At 54.9% G+C, this 20,392-nt stretch overlaps 1 protein-coding gene across 1 annotated transcript in view; it reads left to right on the top strand.

Annotated features, from left to right (window-relative positions):
- Window positions 1-2,847: 2,847 nt before the first annotated feature.
- ELAC2 (elaC ribonuclease Z 2) overlaps window positions 2,848-20,392 on the top strand; it is a 21,966-nt gene continuing 4,421 nt past the window's right edge. The window contains exons 1-17 of the mRNA XM_034989628.1: window positions 2,848-3,117; window positions 3,685-3,735; window positions 4,101-4,171; window positions 4,915-4,979; window positions 7,388-7,445; window positions 8,169-8,237; window positions 9,316-9,423; window positions 10,637-10,695; window positions 12,783-12,841; window positions 12,932-13,004; window positions 13,552-13,664; window positions 14,993-15,088; window positions 15,931-16,069; window positions 16,147-16,232; window positions 17,723-17,841; window positions 18,880-18,976; window positions 20,089-20,227. Coding sequence (XP_034845519.1) covers window positions 2,885-3,117; window positions 3,685-3,735; window positions 4,101-4,171; window positions 4,915-4,979; window positions 7,388-7,445; window positions 8,169-8,237; window positions 9,316-9,423; window positions 10,637-10,695; window positions 12,783-12,841; window positions 12,932-13,004; window positions 13,552-13,664; window positions 14,993-15,088; window positions 15,931-16,069; window positions 16,147-16,232; window positions 17,723-17,841; window positions 18,880-18,976; window positions 20,089-20,227 — 1,635 coding nt within the window. The 5' untranslated portion in view covers window positions 2,848-2,884. The remainder of the gene's footprint in view (window positions 3,118-3,684; window positions 3,736-4,100; window positions 4,172-4,914; window positions 4,980-7,387; window positions 7,446-8,168; window positions 8,238-9,315; window positions 9,424-10,636; window positions 10,696-12,782; window positions 12,842-12,931; window positions 13,005-13,551; window positions 13,665-14,992; window positions 15,089-15,930; window positions 16,070-16,146; window positions 16,233-17,722; window positions 17,842-18,879; window positions 18,977-20,088; window positions 20,228-20,392) is intronic.

Here is a 20,392-nt window from a genome sequence, read left to right as displayed (position 1 = left end):
AGCAGGCAGAGGGAGAGGCAGGCTTCCGGCTGAGCAGGGAGCCCCAATGCGGGGGCTCCAGCCCAGACACCCCAGGATCACGATTTGAGCCAAAGACAGACGCTCAACCAACTAAGCCACCCCTGTTGTTTTTGTTTTGAATACCTGTGGGGATGGCAGTGCCACAGCCCTTTCTCTGCTTTAGCCCCCCCCTCCCCCTCAGGCGACAGTAGCCGAGGTGCTATTTCCCGGACCCTCACCAGCAAGTACAGAAGCTGCATTTTCATAGTTGTGCGCTGCTAGCCTTCCACGAGCCAGTTTCATATTTGGGTGCAGCTTCCAGGTAAACCCAACTGCCTGAGTCAGGGTGCTCCTTGTATCTCTAGAGGCTTTTATTTTTTTTAAAGATTTATTTATTTGACAGAGAGACGGCGAGAGCAGGAACACAAGCAGGGGGGAGTGGGAGAGGGAGAAGCAGGGAGCCCGATGCGGGGCTCGATCCCAGGATCCTGGGATCATGACCTGAGCCGAAGGCAGACGCTTCACGACTGAGCCACCCAGGTGCCCCCCCCCCCTTTTTTTAAAGTAGACTCCACACCCAGCGTGGAACCCAGCACAGGGCCTGAGCTCACGACCCTGACATCAAGACCTGACCTGAGATCAAGAGTCTGATGCTTAACTGACTGAGCCACCCAGGCGCCTCAATTTTGAACACATTCTAAAAGCAGATGTCTTTATTTTAATTCTGATTTTTGAAAGATGTTTTTACTGGATGTGGAAATCCGGGTTGATGGTTCTTTTTTTCTAGAATTTGCATTCGGTTCTTTTTATAATTTGTTTCTCTGTAGAAAGTCCCTATCTCTTCTCTCATTATGACTATATTTTTATTGCAGTCCTTGGACCATCTTTGGGTTGGTTTCTCTTGAATACTTTTTCCATGACTTTAAGTCATATTTTCATGTTTTTAAATTAAATAATTTGGGGTTACATCATAGATATTGTGGATGGCACATTGTAGATGCTAAGGATTCTGTTAATCTTCCTCTGAATAGTATTGAGTTTTGTTCTAGCAGGCAGTTGAGTTACTCACTGATCACCTTTGACTTGAATTAGCTTTATTTTTTTATTTTTTAAAGATTTTATTTATTTATTTGACAGAGAGAGACACAGCAAGAGAGGGAACACAGCAGGGGGAGTGGGAGAGGGAGAAGCAGGCCTCCTGCGGAACAGGGAGCCCGATGCGGGGCTCGATCCCAGGACCCTGGGATCATGACCTGAGCCGAAGGCAGACGCTTAACGACTGAGCCACCCAGGCGCCCCTCTAGAGGCTTTTTAACTCAAATCTCGCTCAGGCAGAAATCCCCATCAGCTACGCGAAGGGGACCGTAAGTCCTCTAATGCTCTTCAAACGGCTTGTCCCGGGACCCCAACCCAGCCATGCCCCGGCAGCACCTCTTCAGCCACGGCAGGTCGTTTCCAATCATTTTACGTGGCTTGAAGCCTGTTCCTTCCCTTTCATTCTTGCCACCCTTTACCGAGCGCCTCATTCCTACCACTGCCCCTGGAAGCGCTTTCAAGAGGTTACCAGGTGCTTGGGCGCCTGGGTGGCTCCGTCGGTTAAGCGACTGCCTTCGGCTCAGGTCATGATCCTGGAGTCCCGGGATCGAGTCCCGCATCGGGCTCCCTGCTCGGCTGGGGGTCTGCTTCTCCCTCTGACCCTGCCCCCTCTCATGTGCTCTCTCTCTCTCTAATAAATAAATAAAATCTCACATTAAAAAGAAAAAAAAGAGGGCGCCTGGGTGGCTCAGCTGGTTAAGCGACTGCCTTCGGCTCAGGTCATGATCCTGGAGTCCCGGGATCGAGTCCCGCATCAGGCTCCCTGCTCGGCAGGGGGTCTGCTTCTCCCTCTGCCCTCTTCCCTCTCGTGCTCTCTGTCTCTCATTCTCTCTCTCTCAAATAAATAAATAAAATCTTTAAAAAAAAAAAGATGAGGGGCACCTGGGTGGCTCAGTTGGTTAAGCGACTGCCTTCGGCTCAGGTCGTGATCCTGGAGTCCCAGGATCGAGTCCCGCATCGGGCTCCCTGCTCGGCTGGGGGTCTGCTTCTCCCTCTGACCCTCCCCCCTCTCATGCTCTCTCTCATTTTCTCTCTCTCAAAAAAAAATTAAAATTAAAAAAAAGATGTTACCAGGTGCTTTAGTTATAAAGACCTTAAAGCACAGTTACTGTTACTCCCGCCCACTTTACAGACAAGGAAACTGAGGCTCACGGGTCACGATCACCCGATTAATAAACGAACCAAGGCTCTCCTGCTCCAGAGCTTGTTCTCTTAACCCCTATTTTTGCCCTTCTGTCCCAAAGACCGTAAAGACAATCCTATGAAGCCTGCATCCCCGCGAATCACGCCGGAAATGAAATCCGTGAACGTTCCTATGTTAACGCTCTCCGCAACCCACCTCCTCCCGTTCCATCCTAACCACCACCGCAAGTAAGAACAAATCAGAGCTCCAAGGCCGGACCCGCCCAGCGGGACAGATCGCAGTCGCTGGAGACGGCGCTCGAGCGCCCTTCTCCCGCCCCGAAATCCCCCAAACCGGCTCCCGTGCCAGGACGGCTCCTTCCGGCTCCGCGCTCCCGGAACTCCCGCCCCACGCGAAGGGGAGTTTCCGGAAAGAATCGACAGGGGCCCTCTAGCCTGCGCCTACTCTATGGTCGTCGCCAATTGACAGGTCGCGAGGGGCAAGGCTCCTCTCTATTGGACGCGCGGCCTCGCGTGGGCGGGCAGCTCGGCTCGCGGCGCGCTGAATGGCTGGGCCTGCCACGCGGGGCGGAGGGGCGGGGCGGAGGGCGGGGCGTGGGGGCACGAGGAGCCGGGTGACCGGGCGCGTTAGGAAGGAGGCTGGTGCATGTGGGCTCTCCGCTCGGTGCTGCTGTTGCGCTCCGCGGCCGGGCGCGCCATGTCGCAGGGGCCCGCCCGCCGCCAGCGGCCGCCCAAGGACCCGCTGCGGCACCTGCGCACGCGGGAGAAGCGCGGCGCGGCGTGGGAGCCCGGGGGCCCGAACACCGTGTACCTGCAGGTGGTGGCGGCCGGCGGCCGGGATGTGGGCGCGGCGCTCTACGTGTTTTCCGAGTACAACCGGTCAGTGCGCCCCGCCCGGCCCGCGTGCTGCGCGCCGGGGTCCCCCACGCGTCACTCGTGTGGGATTCCGCTGCTGCAGCCCACGTTGGGCCCTCGGGGGGTGGTGGGGGATCCCGATGCCTTACATCCCACGCCCGTGGAGTTCCCGGGAGCCCCGGAGGAGCCCCAGACTTGGGTGTGAGCGTCCTCTTTCCAGCCGGGGTCCCGAGGCCCCACTTGGCACACTTTGGGCCGCACTGGCTCCCGTGCGCCCCAAGACCGGGACCTCGTGGCTGGCGTGTGGGGTGTCAGGTCAGGTGAGGAGCTGATGGGGGAAAGCACCCACCTTACCCCAGCATCAGCCTGTGAGGCCCCCAGTCCCATGCTGGCGTCTCTCAGGGAGGGCTCCCCGGCAGCATCCTCACGCCAGAAATGCAGCCCAGTAGCCCAACATGAGGTTTTGTTCTGTTTTGCTTTTTGGTGTTTTTTTGTTTGTTTTCTGTAGTGTACAATCAAGCATCTAAAACCGCGGCAGAGATTTTACAGAGTCGCATCTTCTGAGTATCTTGCCTAATGTTTGTCCTGTAGGTACCTCTTCAACTGTGGAGAAGGCGTCCAGAGGCTCATGCAGGAGCACAAGTGAGTCAACCGTTTTCTTTTGGGGCGGAGATGCTCGTGGGGGCTTCTCCATGGGGAGAGACAGGAGTGTTTTTATTTTGTATTTATTTATTTATTTTTTTTAAGATTTTATTTATTTATTTATTAGAGAGCGAGCGAGAAACAGCATGAGAGGGGGGAAGGTCAGAGGGAGAAACAGGCTCCCCACCGAGCCGGGAGCCCGATGTGGGGCTCGATCCCAGGACTCCGGAATCACGACCTGAGCCGAAGGCAGTCGCTCAACCCACTGAGCCACCCAGGCGCCCCGACAGGAGTGTTTTTAAAGCAGAAGAGAGGGTTCCTTGGTCGACTTGTTCGGTCCTGCTCAAATGTTTTGTCATTCTTAGGTTGAAGGTGGCTCGTTTGGATAACATATTCCTGACCCGAATGCACTGGTGTAATGTGGGGGGGTTGTGTGGTAAGTATATTCTTTCTGAGGTCAGAGGCTGGGATTTTAGTCAGCCTTGTTCCCCGCCCCCCCATCTTCCAAGTCCGGGGGAGCTGGAATTCTTTCTACGCTTGCCCTGTCAGCCACAGCTTGGAAAGCTGTGACTCAAAAGGACAGATTTGGACATGAATGCTGCTTCCAAGCATTGTCATCTACTCTGTTTATTGAGTTGCTGGACTGGAGATACGTGCCAGTAAACTGGAGGATATAGTGGGTTACAGGACACGCACTTACCACCGAGACTCTCGCCGCCACACACACATACCCGCTCTCCGGATTACCCCATTGTGCATGCCCACCAGCGAGGAAGGTCAAGATTGTGTCGCTGCCAAAGTCCATAAGCTTTGTGACATGGATAGGAGGGAGTGCAGCGTTGAGCCCTTCCCGTTCTCAGAGCGGAGACCCTGCAGGGCAAGGCAGCGAGGGGCCTGGGCGACAGAATTTAAGGGCGTCCCATCATTTGATGTGATTTTGCTTCCCGGGTGCCTCACTGCCTCGCCCCAGTCTCAGCCCTGCCCATTCTGGAGGCATCTGAGGAATATCGGGTGTCCCCTACGCCTCCAGCAGGAGTCACTTCTGCCCAGGGCCCGTGATCACTGTGCAGAAGCAGGAATGAGGACAAGTAGAGATGTAGCTGGTTAAGTACGGAGTGGGCCTCCCGGTGGCAGCTGCAGCCGCCGTGATGAGACAGCTGATGTTCTTTCTCCTTCCAGGAATGATTCTTACCTTAAAGGAAACTGGGCTCCCAAAGTGTGTGCTTTCTGGACCCCCACAACTGGTGAGTCCCTCCTGACTCAGCTTTCAGAGCCGACGCCTCCTTTCTTTGTGTCAGTGACAAGCATTTCTGTCCCTGCAAATTCGTCTTTGGCCCTCCAGAGTTAACAGGTGGTGGAGCCTTTCCAGTTAAGGAGACCTGAGTCCAAAGCCGGATTAACTGTACGACCTTGCACCAGTTCCTTTACCTCTTAGAGCCTCAGTCTATTCATCTGTGAGATGGCTGTGAATTCCACAAAGTTGCTAAGGATTTCACGAAATACACATAAAAAACACCGAACCAACTTATTACATGTTGGGCACCAAGGAGGCCCACAGGGAATGTTAGCATTTATTTTTATTACATTTCAGACCTCTTCATATCTTCCAGAACAGCTTCTGAACATTGTTGAGAAGCTGTGTGCACATTGTTTACACTGCTGGCTGACCATTCATTTCCCACTTGGTAAGATGAAAGGTGGGCGCCTGGGTGGCTCAGTGGGTTAAGCATCTGCCTTTGGCTCAGGGCATGATCCCAGGGTCCTGGGATCGAGCCCTGCATCGGGCTCCCTGCTCAGCAGGGAGTCTGCTTCTCTCTCTCTTAAATAAATAATATATTTAAAAAAAAAAAAAAGGTGAAAGGTAACCAGTCACCAAGGCCTGTTCATTCTGTCTCTAAAATAGTGCCTCAAATCCACCCATTTGTCTCCTCCGTAAAGCCTTCCCTGTCTACTGTGACAGCTGCATATCCTCCCCCACCCCCCGCAACAGTAGCCAGAGGAACCTCTGGGCGTATGTGTAGGAGTGTCACACCCAGAACCCTCGGGGCTTCTCTGTAGGGCAGCGCGAACAGCATTATCAGCATTATCAGGCCTGCACTGCAGAGAAGTTGAGTGTCCGACTTGGCATCTGTCTCCAGTCTCCCCGCCGGAGCTCCGTGGGCCACTCTCGGCCCTTCCCTGAAGCCCCTTCCCATCCCACGGCTTTGCTTCTGAGCCTTCAGGGCTCCGCTGAAAGGACATGCCACTCAGGAACCCGCCTGACTCTCCAGACAGGTGCCCCCCTGGCCCCTGTGTCTCTCCAGCTTCTTGCAGATCCTTAGCACAACTGCTGCTACCCAGCTGTCCGTGCTCATCTGTTTCACTTCTCTCGCCACTGGATTTTAAGTTTCACGAGGGCGGGGACCGTGTCCCCTGCTAAACCCTTGGTACCTGGCATATAGCGGACACTGTAAATATTTGTGTAAAGGCAGTTCAAAATACTAAAGTTCATGTTGATGCCTCCTTTTTTTTTTTTTTTAAAGATTTATTTATAACTGAGGTGATGGATGTTAGCCACATGGTGGTAGTCATTTTGCAATATAGACAAATCATCATCTTGTGCAGGTTAAACTTACATAATATTATGTGTCAATTACATTTCAATAAAGCTGGCAGGGGGGACAAAATTAACTTTTTTTTTTAAAGATTTTGTTCATTTGACAGAGACACAGCGAGAGGGGGAACACAAGCAGGGGGAGTGGGAGAGGGAGAAGCAGGCCCCCCGCTGAGCAGGGAGCCCGATGCGGGGCTTGATCCCAGGACCCCAAGATCATGACCTGAGCCGAAGGCAGACACTTAACAACTGAGCCACCCAGGCGCCCCTAAACTAACTTTTTTAAAGTTTTTTTTTTTTTCTTTAAGATTTTATTTATTTGATAGAGACACAGGAAGAGAGGGAACACAAGCAGGTGGAGTGGGAGAGGGAGAAGCAGGCTTCCCGCCGAGCTGGGAACCCGATGCGGGGCTCCATCCCAGGACCCTGGTATCATGACCTGAGCCGAAGGCAGATGCTTAATGACTGAGCCACCCAGGCGCCCCATGGCTTTTTTGTTTTGTTTTGTTTTTTTAAAGATTTTATATATTTATTTGAGAGAGAGCACAAGCAGGGGGAGGGGCAGAGGCAGAGGGAGAAGCAGGCTCCCTACAGGGAGCCTGATGCAGCAGGACTGGATCCCAGGACACTGGGATCGTGACCTGAGCCCAAGGCAGACATTTAACTGTTTAACTGACTGAGCCACCCAAGCTCCCTCCCCATCTACTAACTTTTTAAAAAAGAGAGTACAATAAAATACTGATTTTTTTTTCCTTGATGGATACTTTTTAAAGATTTTACTTATTTATTTTAGAGAGTACGTGTGCAGGTGAGTGGGGGGAGAGAGAGCAAGAGAGAGAGAGAGATAGAATCTCAAGCAGATTCCCCACTGAGCACAGAGCCCCACGCAGGGCTTGATCTCACGACCCTGAGATCACCACCGGAGCTGAAATCAAGTCGGACACTCAACTGACCGAGCCACCGAGGCGCCCCTATGTTGATGCCCTTTGATAATTCTTGCGTGCTGCCGGAGCATTCTGTCTGTACAACCATAACTGCTTCTTTCTTTGTCTTTTGTAGGAAAAATACCTAGAAGCTATCAAGATATTTTCTGGTCCACTGAAAGGAATAGACCTGGGTATGTTCCTGAGTCTGACTCACCATCTGCCATTTCTTTCTTATATATGCCCCAGTCTCCCAAACTAGAATCCATAAAACTTGGACTAAATTAAGCCTTAACATAAAATGCTTCATCAATGAGATGAATTTTGAAAATAGTGCCTGTTGCAATTCCTGTGCCCCCACGTCGTGCCTCCAGATATAGTTTAGAGGTGGTTCTCAGTCGAATTGCTCCGGCGGAGCTGGGAGGCACGTGGCCTCTTCCTGGGGAGAGGCCTAACCAAGGAGGCCAGCAGGGCCCCATGCTGAAGGCCGCGTGCCTCCCCGGCTTGTCAATGCACCTCTTCAATAGAAACACTAATATTTTACTTCAAATTGAATTCCAGTTCTTACAGTTGAGATGGTCAACTCCCTGGCCTCCCAATGCCGTGTGTTAACTTATGCCTCTTAAATTTGAGAATTGGTTTTTTTAATTAATTTTTTAACAGGTAGTTATCATATTATGTGGGGTTTTTTTTGTTTTTTGTTTTGTTTTTTTAGCGTAGTAAATCTTAACAGCCGATGAAAATACGTGGGTGCTTCTTTCCTAAAAATTGTTATTTATTCAGAGATTCTGGGTTTAGTGTAGATTCCCAGCCATCTTCCAGGGTAAATCAGTTGCTGTGGTTGGTGATCGGGAAAGCTCATTTTTCCCCAGTGTGTTTGTCCAGTACGATCACTGTCCTTGGTCTTTCTCGTGCAGCTGTCCGGCCCCACTCGGCACCAGAGTACAAGGATGAGACCATGACTGTCTTCCAGATCCCCATATACAGTGAGTGCGCAAGTCCCATTTCCTAGCAGGAGGGAGGGCTGCAGGTCCCAGGCAAGGAAAATGTGGGGTAAAGATAGAAACTGCTGGAATATTGGCTCTGTGTACCCAGTTTTGTGTTTCTGAATATGATTAGGAAATTTAGCTGAGAAATTAAGACATGGTTCCTGCCCTTAGGAAGCTTATAATTTTACAGACAGACACGTTTAGCCCCTAGGTAACGATCATGGTTATACTTTGGGATGTTATGTAATCAAGTAGTGTCAGAAAATAGACGGCTCTCAGATGTACACGTTTACTGCTTCCGGTTTATTTGCCGCAGGTGGAAGTACCCCTTTGGAGAGAGGTTGCTGGAGAGGTTTGCACTGGTAACCCTTTTCCATAAATACTAATGCTGTTGGAAGCGTTGTGAGCAGGTCAGAAGGTCTCATGAACCTTCATAGGCCCCAGGGCCAGATGGTGTGGTTTTGACTTAGGGACACACAGTCGGCGGATCAGGCCAGTCACACTCCATGCCGGGTTTTACCGGTTGCTAGAACACAGGACGCTGGGGACATTTCCTTGACACTCCTCTGATGCCTGCCAAGTGCTGAGGGGACACAGATCAGAGCGCCCAGCGAGGGGCAGAGAAGTCCGGCCCTGGCCAGGAGACGAAGCTTGCAGGGTGCCGGCAGGGGGTGGGGGTCGGGTGGTTTCGCTTGAACAGAGGCAGACGTGCTCGGGGGTCAGTGAGACAGCCGGTCACATCAGAACTCTCCCTGCCTGGCTTGCTCCTGGTCCGATGTCTTCTCTTCCTGACCCCTGCCGACCCCTGGGCCTGATTTGCATCCCTCGCTGTTCCTCCCTTCCTAGCACATGACAGGTGGCTTCTCCATGAGGCTGTGGCCCGTGCTGGCTGGGGGACCCTCGGCCTAGGTCTGTCTTCTGGGACAGTGCTGGTGTGTCAGCCAGCCTGCGGCTGTCGTAGGAGAAGGCAGGCTGCCTCAGTGGGCGCTCTGCTGCTGACTGGTGGGAACAGTGGGGCTCTGGCCGGGCGCTCACCTCCATAGCATGGGGTTTGATTGTCTTCCCTACCAACCAGGTGAGCACAAGTGTGGAGAACGCCGGTCATCTCAGAGTCCAGAACGACTCAGTCCAGGGCGGTCTTCGGATTCCGGATCTGCTGAAAAGGAGCAGCACCTTCCAGATGGTAACGCTATTTACACAGAACAATGCCCCTGTCAAGAGAATGGTTTTCTTTTTTAAAAGATTTTATTTATTTATGAGAGAGAATGAGAGAGAGAGAGCATGAGAAGAGGGAGGGTGAAAGGGAGAAGCAGGCTCCCCACTGAGCAGGGAGCCCGACGTGGGGCTCGATCCCGGGACTCCAGGATCATGACCTGAGCCGAAGGCAGTCGCTTAACTGACTGAGCCCCCCAGGCGCCCCAGAGAATGGTTTTCTTAGTCTTCTGTCCCTTCACGTGCCCACGTGGCACTGTTAGCCCGTGTGTCAGACAGGTCCGTCCTCCTCGGTGTGCTGTGGGACTTGGCGAGTGTGGGGGGGCAGGTTGCCGTGAAGGCAGCAGTACAGAGCTCTGGGGCGGACCCCCAGCCCTGGCTGGGTCCCAGACTGTGTTCAGTGTCCCCAGAGGAGGGCAGGGTCTGGCAGATCGGTTCCTACAGAGGCTTTCGCGTTTTTCATTAATGCAAAGGAATTTTTCACGAATGCAGAAAACTGAGCCGACCAGTCGGGTCAGTGAGGGGATTGGCCCCCTTCTCTTCCAGAAGGACAGCCTGCTGAGAAGTGGAGTTAAAAATCCCAAGCTTAGATGTGTCAGAGGACTAGGACCCCTTCGGGGGCTGTGGTCCAGTTTTGGGAAGGGCTGCTAACGTTCCTCCTTCTGCCCGGATCATTTTCTGTCTGATGACCGAGAAGGGGCTGACCCCGGGAGCCGTCCTCCCTGGGATGGCCGGCTGAAGACCCACCGAGAAGGGGCTGACCCCAGGAACCGTCCTCCCTGGGAAGGCCAGCTGAAGACCCACACCTGCATTTTCTCTGCAGGCCTGTTGGCTTTTGTGGTGTTTCGCATACTCTTGTTTAGAAAGCACCTTACAACTTATTTTTTCTCTCTCCTCCCCATCTGGATAAAATGGGTCATTTTTTTAAACGTTTCACTAGCTAGTTCTAAAGTTTTTCCCCCTGGCGATTTGTGTTTTCCGTTCACTCCCACCTCGGGTGTGAGTAAGAAAAAGAACAGGTCTGCGGGGGAAAGAACACCAGTGTTTCCTTTGGCTTTTCTATCAAACTGTCATGTCCATTTAATTTGGCCCGAAGCCGAACTAAACTTCAGACGATCATCGGTCTGTGAAGCCCATAAACCTTCCCGTTTGCCTTGTTACAATCAGATGTGTTTTTTTCTCAGGTATTGGCCAGAAAAAGAGCGGCAGGGACCCCTCCTTGGTTGTAGCTTTTGTCTGTAAGGTAAGCAAGCGCCTCTCCAGTGGGCTTTTGGCGAGTGTGTGATGGTCACCCTTGGTTAGCTTTCGTCCAGTGACTCAAAGCTAGCGGCTCCTAAGTCCCCTGGTTTATGTTTGCCTGTGATTGGCCGCCTTGCCCTTGAGAAATAAAGGTAGCCTTGTTTGCCTTCAGGTGAACTGAGCCTTCGTTCAGACTTCTCCAGCTCTGTTTTACTTTGTGTCATTTTACCGTAGCTGCAACCACTAGCATTCCCAGAGGCCTGTGTCCGCAAATCTGAAGTCGGTCCGATTCTGTGAAAATTCTATTACCATAGGGTGTTTTAAAAATTGGACGAATGGCCTCGTTTTAATAGGGCTGTGCGCTAAAATCTGATTCTCTGCAGCAAACACTTTGATCTGCGGTAAGGCCCTACGTTGTCCTTTTGTGGGCAGTGGTTATTTTCTGAGGAGTAATGTTGACTTTAAAATATATTTGCACTTCTTATCCAAATGCTCACACCCACCAGGGATAACCCTTCCAGAAGGTCAGCAGTAATCGTTATTAGCTGCGAGATCATTATCGGTATCCCGTCTGTCATTGTATCTCAGTAGTAGTTTTTATGAAAGTGAAGGATGGTTGTTGATAGGCTTGTTCCTTGTGTGTTTCTGAATTTGGGGGCAGCAAAATAATTTTCCAGGTAGGTTTCTCTGGTCATCTGTAATTGTATTAGGTCCTTCCCGCCTTCCTCGGTAGAGACCTTGGGGTGGGATGGTTTGTGCTGTGTGTGCTGGGCCACGCACCCCTGTAGACCCTGGCTGTCCCGGCTTGTGCCCTGTGTGTGCTGGGCCACGCATCCCTGTAGACCCTGGCCGTCCCTGCTTGTGCTCTGTGTGCCGGGCCACGCATCCCTGTAGACCCTGGCTGTCCCGGCTTGTGCCCTGTGTGCCGGGCCCCGCACCCCTGTAGACCCTGGCTGTCTCGGCTTGTGCCCTGGGCCTCGGGGGACTGCATTCTGCTTCGCCTCTGTGTTCCACATGCCCCGCACCCTCGGTGGGAACAGTTTCTCGTGGGTTGAGCCCAGCTCATCGTAGAGGGAGGGGTTTTGCCTGCCTTAGGTCTGCAAGTCCCTGTGAAACGTTAGAGCACTTGGTTGCCATCCTGAAACCCATTTGGGTCTGTGGAGGGAAGGTTGGGTCACAACAGGCCCTGCTAACGTCATCATCTAAATATGTCATTGGAGCTCATCACCTTTGCATTATACGCACACACTTAAACTGTAATCCCTCCTCTAGGATAGCATTTGCCAAGCCAGAAAATTCTAGAATCCTAGTAAGGCTTGAGGATCCAAATCGGAGGCTTTGCCCTAAGAGTAATTTCCTTTTAAAGATCTAAGGAAGAAAAATGAAAATTGAATGTAATTCAGTACTCAAAAATTTATTAACATTTTATGTGCTTTCTAATTTTTATTATTACATATGACATAAATACACGTTTTCAGGGACAGAATGATTGATGATTATGAGGTTTTGTGGCAGGATTGTCGTCCACCCTTGTAACATAATAGCATATCGGGGATTGTTCATTATAGCTTTCCTCCAGGGTAAAAGCAACACCGTGTTGCAGGTCTGTGAAAACCACCAGGGAAAGACCCTCCACGCTTTGATTGCCCTGTCCCTGTCATTGCAATATTATGTCGGACAGGGATCGGCATGGTTGGGTCACGTCCTGTTAGCTCCTACACGCCGAGTGCAAGACGGTGGGACGGGGGTGTTCGTCCTCAAGGACACACGAAGGAGCCTTTTTGTTTGATTTGGAAATGGATCGCATTTTATTACATTCATAAGAAGTTAGCGTGGGGAAGTAAGGCCCCGTGCTTTACATCGTTCAGCTTCCAGTCCTGGAGTATTTCAGAATAGAGCACTTCTTCGCGAGGTAGCATGGAACATAGAGTACTTCACCTCAGAGCAGTGCCCGGGCTGCGTTTTGAGGATCGGGGAGAGGGTGACACGAGGGAGTAAAACCAGAACGGCGTGCTTGGACGGGGGCTGGGGAAAGCCCGGCTGCCTCCTTCCTCCCTCGCTGAGGTGGCGTTTACGTTCTTTTTGTCACAGCTTCACGTGAAGAAGGGCAACTTCCTGGTGCTCAAAGCCAAGGAGCTGGGCCTGCCAGTGTGAGTGCCGGCGGGGGGCGCGCCGTTGGGCGGGGGGGTGGGGGGGGTGGGGGCGCCTGTGTCTCACGGACGGCTGGCCCCTTCTTCCAGCGGGACAGCTGCCATCGCTCCCATCATTGCTGCCGTCAAGGGCGGGAAGAGCATCACTTACGAGGGCAGAGAGGTGAGACGCCCCGTTTTTGCGATGTTTTGGCAGTGACGGCTGGGGCGTGGAACACCGGTCCAGACCTCCCCTTTGAGGGAAGTAGAACAGCTCAGACTTCCTTCACTGGGCTGAGCGATACAGCAGGGTCTCTTATCTGGACTTGACCCGCTTGTCCACGCTGCCTGCCTTCGGGAGCATCTACTTAGCATCCGAGGGATGGATTTTAGGTCCCTGGCCCCAGGGAATGCCACTGTGTTCTTAGCCAGGATGTTTCCTCCGGCATCTAAGGTGGTCAGGACCAGTGGCCGCAGACCTGAGGGCACCGTGAATGCCCCGCCTGGTTTCGGGGCCACCCTGGGTTTGAGACGCCCTCTGCAAGCCAGCCTCCTGGGCATACATAAGCAGAGCACACGGCAGGGGCACGGGTGGTGATCCTCCTGTTGGCTTTGTGCTTGTTCAGGAGGGATTATGTGTAAGGTGGCCCGTTGACTTGAAGGCCAGTCAGTGTGTTTGCCAAGCTGTGACTCTGCCCTGGGAGAGAACCGTGACCCCAGTGATTTTGCAGATTTTGCCTGAAGAGATCTGTACTCCTCCGGATCCTGGTCTTGCCTTTGTTGTGGTAGAATGTCCAGACGAAGGATTCATTCAACCCATCTGTGAGAACGCCACCTTCAAGAGGTGATGAGGGCTCTGGGGGTGGGGGGAGCCCAGCCGGCATCGACCGGGGTCAGGGTGTCTGCCTGACCCGTGGCTGCTCCTGGCACCGAGCCGTGGCTGCGGAAGGCCACGCTGAGTTCCAGACTCCTGCTGGTGGGCTTTGTGCGCGCAGCCTTGGAAGTGAAATTAGAAAAGAGCGAAAGCCAGAGACCACTTGCCGACTAGAATACCAGTGGCCTGTTAGAGTGCTAAGTCTAGGACAAATTCTAGAACTTTCTTCAGTTCTAATTAATACCCCGATCATTTTTGGGTTATTTTTACCTAAGTAAGTTTTCTTCGCTTGCCTGTATTGAATCTGAGTAGGCGGGTCTGAAGGCTGTGAGACCGTCTTGGTCGGGGCCCGTGTTACAGGACAGACTCTCAGTCTGGACACACCTTTGGTCTGCTCTTCTGGTGGCCCAGGTGCCATTCTCTCTCGTCGCCCAAGAAAGTGGACCCATGGGCAGCTCAGCTTCAGTCCCGGGGAGCTTTGACCCCCACGTCACTCTTTTCATTTCTCTCCCATTCCTAATGGTTTACTCTACACATATTTCTCCTGTTCCTCATTTGTATTTATGTTTTGCACATAGTGTTTTATTCCGCTTATCACAACAGATCTTTTTTGGGCAGCTGTAACGCTTTTAAGTTGGCGTTGGCAGCTCTCCCTGAGATGCACTTGATTCTCACTGGGTGAATCCAGGTTCCGTGGCGGCGCAGGCTTTGTGTTGTCATCAGGTCACTGTTGTGTGGAAGGGAGGGATAGGGAGAAAGTACTGCGTGTATTTTCTGGGGGGAGGAACCGGAAGGAAGCACCTCAGTGTGTTAGTAAGTGACAACTCTAGACGGAATTACAGACAATATTAATTCTCCACACCCGTGGCTTGGGTCTGCTGGAAGGCAGACGGCAAAGTGGGACTGCAGGTGCCCGAGATTCATGGGGGAAGGTCCTGTGAAAGATAAAGGAGAGCGGGAGCAAGAAGAGGCTGGGAGAGCTTGGGTCCTGCTCCGCAGGTCAGAGCCCTGTGCCCGGAGGGGGCAGGAGGAGGCTCGGGCTCTCAGTGGGAAGGCCCAGGGGCCAGCCCCAGAACCTGCGGACTAGAGGAATCCCGGGTTGGTGCCCTGCTGGGCTCAAGTACCTCTAGGAGCAGCCCGGGCACAGCCTGGCCTGGGCGCAGAGGCCGTGGGTCCCCGCAGTTCCCGAGAGCAAGCGGCGCGGTGCCCTTCCCTGGCCGCACGGTCACCGTTTGTGGAGGTTGTGAGTCTGCCTCGCCGTACAAAGCCCAACTCCCCTCCTCCTCCCTTCCGCCCAGGTACCAAGGAAATGCCGACGCCCCCGTGGCGCTCGTGGTTCACATGGCCCCAGAGTGTGTGCTTGCGGACCCCAGATACCAGCAGTGGATGGAGAGGTAGGACGCATTTCCATCCGTCCTCCCCCTCACGCCGGGAGGTGCTCCCTCCCCTTCCTGCCGGGGCTCCCTGCCCTCCCGGAGTTCGGGGTGAGTTTGGGGAGCAGACAGCAGTACCGCTGGTGCAGAAAGCTTGTGTCGGGCCCAGCTGGATCCACCTGCCACCCTCCCCACTCTGTCCGAAGGAGGACCTGCCACCCGCTCTCTGTGAGCCTCAGTTTAGGGACTGACAGGCGGGGTGTGGACGGGTCTGCAGCTCATTCCATTCCCTTCCCTCTTGCCATCCACCCTGCGAGGTCTGCTAGCGTCTAGTAACTGGAGAAGGGATCATCTTGCCTTCTCCTCGGGGCCCCACTGGCCAAGCTCAGCAGCCGGGTGGAGGGAGTGTTGGAGCTGAACTCGGAGCCCCTGGTGCCTGGGTGCTGTTCCAGCCTCCCCGCCTGCGCGTCCCAGGCGCCCCCTCTGCTCCTTCCTCACGAGTCCCGCAGGCTCCTGCTCATGGCCCGCCCTCCCTGGAGGGCCCGCGTCCTACCCTGTACGGTGCCGCCCCTTCTTCCGCCTCGTACTCCGCTTTGTTCCCAGTCCCTGGCTGCAGGCTCTGGACATCTCAGCCTTCTGGGTTCTTCGCGTGCTCCTTCCAGCACAGCCCGAGGCGCTTCGGTCTGGAGAGGGCACTGGGCTTGGAGGCAGAGGAGTGGGACTGTGTCAGCCGGTCTTTCTGGACCCGCCACTTAGTCTCTCTGAACCCTTCCCGCTACCTTCTTTGCCCCTGGTGTCGCCGCTACACCTTCCGTGGGAGTCCTCCTAAAGGGCGCTGTGAACGCCCCGTCGCTTTGCCGTAGGTTTGGGCCTGCCACCCAGCACCTGGTCCTGAACGAGAGCTGCTCGTCGGTCCACAATCTCCGCAGCCACAAGATCCAGACGCAGCTCAGCCTCATCCACCCCACCATCTTCCCCCCGCTCGCCACCCCCCACGGCCAGGTAGTGTCCCCTGCGGCCCCCTGGTCCGCCCCCTCGCCTGTTCCTTCTCTCCACCAAGTGGGATTTGTGTCTTCCAGGAGGAACACGCCACCTTCCCTGTGCCCACAGTCCGGGGCGAATGTCTCCTCAAGTATCAGCTCCGTCCTCGGAGGGAGTGGCAGAGGTCTGTGGGACTCTGAGCTGACCAAAGGGTCTAGATCGGGGGTTGCCAAGCTCTTCTTGCGAAGGGCCAGGAGGTAGATATTTCAGCCTGAGCAGGCCATGCGGTGTGTGTCCGGGGTGTTGAACTCCGTCCCTGCCGCCGCCGGGGCCTGGAGCACCTGTAAATGAGCCACTGCGGCTGAGTTCCCCAGCAAGATCCGGCCCCGGAACCGGCTGCTCTGGTCCGGGCTGAGGTGGGAAGAAGAGGCCAGCGGTTATTCTTTCCTAAAGGCGTTTTCCCTCATGATAATGGTGATACCGCTTCTCTTGTTTTACAACAAAGAACGTGAGTGTTTGATGGAGATTAGGCACCCTGGGTCCCATCCTCCTCCTCCGAGATAAGAGAGAATCGTTAACGTTTTGTCTTTTAAATTGGAGCACGTGGGGAATGCAGTCTTCTGGAAAGTGTGTGTGTGGGTCTGTGGCCTGACAGGTCCGTCTTTTCCCGAGTCATTCATTACGCAGCCTTCAGGAACGAGACTTTGATGGGTTCTCCATATAGGGACGTTTTGCTCATTTCAGATGTTTCTAGGTTGTTGTTGTTTAATGTAAAGCGTTAAATGTTTCGTGTGTAAGTGTCTTGAGTGGAACTCTTGTTCCCTTAGGGCAATTCTTAGATGTGGGATGGCTGGGTTGGGGTGTGACCTGTTCTGAGGCCCTCGGTGAACGTGACGTCCAGAAGGGCTCTGCCCATGGGCGGTCCCACCAGTAATCCCTCCATGTGGCTCATATGTCCAATCTGCATCTCGAACAGGTCGAAGCTTCCCGTGTGCTGTGTTGTGTCCGTGTTAGTTGTAACTGGATGAGGAGGCTCTGGTGTTGAGTAGTTGGGTTTTCTGAGAGACCACGCGGTCGCGTGACTGGGGCCCACAGATGCGGCCTTGGGATTTCGGAGCCTGGCCGATACCCAGATTCGCCTTTACCTGGGCAGAGTGCACACCCCAGGCCTCCTGCGTTAGAACCTGGGGAGCTGGGCCTGGCCTCGCTGCGTGAGCTCCCGGGTTAGCAGAGCTCCCAGTCCAGGTGAAGAGCCGCCGATCCAAGGCTGGCCTCTCAGTGTGCCTGGGACCAGCCCCATCGTAGAACACAGCCTCGGGTTCCAGCCCCGAGGCGCCAAGTCAGGGCCTGCATTTCCACAGCGTTCTTGGGGGATGAGCTGTGCCCACGTTCGTGGGGGTGCTGGTGGCATCCGGCGGGCAGAGGTCAGGACCCTGCCGGATGTCAGTATTGCCAGGGTCATCAGACTCTGAGCTGAGATGTCCTGAGGGGCCGAAGCTGTTCAGAACGTGCTCCGAGGCCCCCGCTTCACTGAGAAGGGTTCCACATGGCAGGAGAACAGAACTGCCCCGGGTTGCTTCGTCTTCGGTCTTGATTTGGAGAACTTTCTGCAGATGGGCATCTGCTTGAGGCTGCATGCCCGCTTTGGTCCCTGAGATGCTGTCCTCCCTGCAGGGATGCGGTTATTGTCTGCAATCCCGATGAATTCATAGCTGAGGCCCTGGAGCTCCCCAATTTCCAGGAAAGCGTGCAGAAATACCGGGAGGCCATGCAGGACGGCCCAGCCCCAGCAGGTGAGCAGAAGACCCCGGAGCCGCCTTCCCCTCTTGGTTGCTGCCCTCCTGCGGGTGTTTTCAGAGCGCTAAGGAGAATGACAGCCAGGTCTAGTTCCATAACCCTGTGCTGCTTTATTCTCCAAAAACACCCGTACCCATGCCTGCCCGCCTGCCCTCCCCAGCGAAGACCAGCTCAATGCGAACGTTGGGTGATGGTGCCCAGCCCTTGTGTAGCGGGCACGCACCATCTGCCACGGTTCTGGGAGCTCCTGCAAGACCCTGGAAAGAACTTTGTACCGGGCCTCTGCCAACTCGGGATCTGGTCCTCGCTTGGCTAATAGGGAGCCATGGCAGATCTGGCCACGTCACTCACCTTGCTGGGCTTTCACTGCCCCATCAGGAAAAGTCATTACGGGGAGCTTGGGGACCTCTGCTCCAGTAGCTGGGTTTTCTAGCCTGCTTTTCAACTAATGCTAGAAGCAGAGAACGCCGGACTAGAAAGCAGGGGGCATTAATGCAGCCAGGTGGTCCTTACCCCCCCGACGGTAGGTTCTCCAGGGAAGTCAGCCTGGGCTGGTGTAGAGCCTCGGCTCTCATGGAAGGGACATACCAGGTCTCCCTGGACTCCGGTCCTGGCTCTGCCTCTTCCCATCTGGAGGGCTGATCCTCTGAGCCTGTTTGCACCCCTGTAAAGCCGGGGTCCCCCCCCCCCAGCAGTATGGTTATGGCGCCCGCAAGAAGAACCGGTCTGGTGGTAAGGGCTGGACGCCAGGCGGATGCCAGCCCCTTGCAGTAAATGAATCACAGCCTGAAGAAGTGCCCTTTGTGATGCGAAAGACTTAGAGCAGGTCTCTGGAAGGAAAGGCTCTGGGTTTATCCGCTCTGCCTTCCAGACAGCCACTTATCCACAGACAGCCGGGGGCCCCGCCTCAGAAGGACCCCTGCCAGGTGGGGTGACCAGCCCCTCCTGGGAGGCTGCATGTACCCCTCTCGGGGCTGAATGCTGGCTCACTTCTGACCCAAACAAATGGACCCTTTTGCGTGTGCTTTTCACAGAGAAAAGAAGCCAGTACCCAGAAATCGTTTTCCTCGGAACGGGCTCTGCCATCCCCATGAAGATTCGAAACGTCAGTGCCACGCTTGTCAACATAAGGTACGCCTCTTCTCCCGGGAGACCTCCATCCACGGGGGCACGTGTGTCCTGCCCCCCCCCCCCCCCCCGCCCAGGCTACTTTGAAGATGCAGCCGTATCAAAGTGCATATGCTTGTCACCTTGGCCGGAGTGTCCGGAAGGGGAGTAGTGGGCGTTAATGCCTTTAATAGGTTCTGGGGTCACCAGACTTCATCCCCCGTTCTGTGGACAAAACAGCCGGCTCTGCCGGAGGCCGTGCACCTTGCTGAGAAATGATCTCGCTGAATTTTCACAGTAATCCTATGAAGCAGTGATTGCCCATTTCCTTGATCGGTAAACTAACCTTCCAAGAGGTTCCCAGTTGCCACAGCTGGGCAGGGGTGGATCCGGAGCGTGAGCTGGTGTCTGCACCACTGGTTGGGCCGTGTCCTGACTGGTGACTGCGGGGGACAGCTGCTGGGTGTGTGCGCTGTCTCGGCGTCAGCCCCCGGACTGGGTGGGTTTTGGGGGCTTCGCTTGGGTTTGCCTGGTGTCCTGGCCCGCGGAGAGGTCAGTCCGGGCCCCGAGCAGTGTTCACGTCTGCAGGAAGTCAGACTGCGCAGTAGCGGGCTGGCTCTGAAGTTTGGCTTTGCCGTCTGAGATGCTGGCGGTGGAGGGCGGCCCGCCGGCTGACGCGCTGGGCGCACACAGCACTTACAAGTGCACCCCGCCAGCAGAAATGCACCGTCTGGGACGCATTCTCTGGCCGCTGAGGGGGTGCAGTCAAGCGGCTCGGCAGGCCCGGCCTGTCCCCGGGGGCTTGACGAGGGCAGCAGGTGCACGTGCATCTCCCGTGTCCTCAGGGCTACGTGGTTTTGCCCTCCTGTTCCCCAAACTGGGTGCCAGCACTGTGTGGCTCAGGGGACTCCGCGTACGTTCAGGGGTTGCAGGGTTCCGTGGCTAATCAGTCCCTTCATATAATGAGCTCGGCCGTCCAAACGGCCTTCGTGTTTAGAGAAGCTTCTCGGAATGAGCACGAGAGGTTCTGGAAAACGTAGGAAGCACACAGCCGCTTCCGCCTCTTCTCCAGAAACGCAAACCCTCCAGACCTCGAAGCCTCTCCCGGCACCAGTGACTGTTGCTCTTGTCCACAGCCCCGACGCGTCCCTGCTCCTGGACTGTGGCGAAGGCACGTTTGGGCAGCTGTGCCGTCACTACGGAGACCAGGTGGACAGGGTCCTGGGCACCCTCGCCGCCGTGTTCGTGTCCCACCTGCACGCGGATCACCACACGGTGAGCGGCGGCGGATGACGGGGCCCCAGTGGAGGGCACGGGCTGCCCGGGTCAGCGTGACCCCTGCACCGCCCCCCCCCCCCCCTCCCCCCCCCGCGCCGCGCCCCCCCCCCCCCCCGCCCCCGCACACGGCCGCGAGGGTGCCCAGGACCCTGTCCACCTGGT

The sequence above is a fragment of the Mirounga leonina genome, unplaced genomic scaffold, assembly GCF_011800145.1.
Source record: "Mirounga leonina isolate KUSES-001 unplaced genomic scaffold, KU_Mleo_1.0 Mir_488, whole genome shotgun sequence".
Taxonomy (NCBI): Eukaryota; Metazoa; Chordata; class Mammalia; order Carnivora; family Phocidae; genus Mirounga; species Mirounga leonina.
The sequence above is the reverse complement of the archived record's forward strand: the minus strand, read 5'-3'. Positions and strand labels throughout refer to the sequence as shown.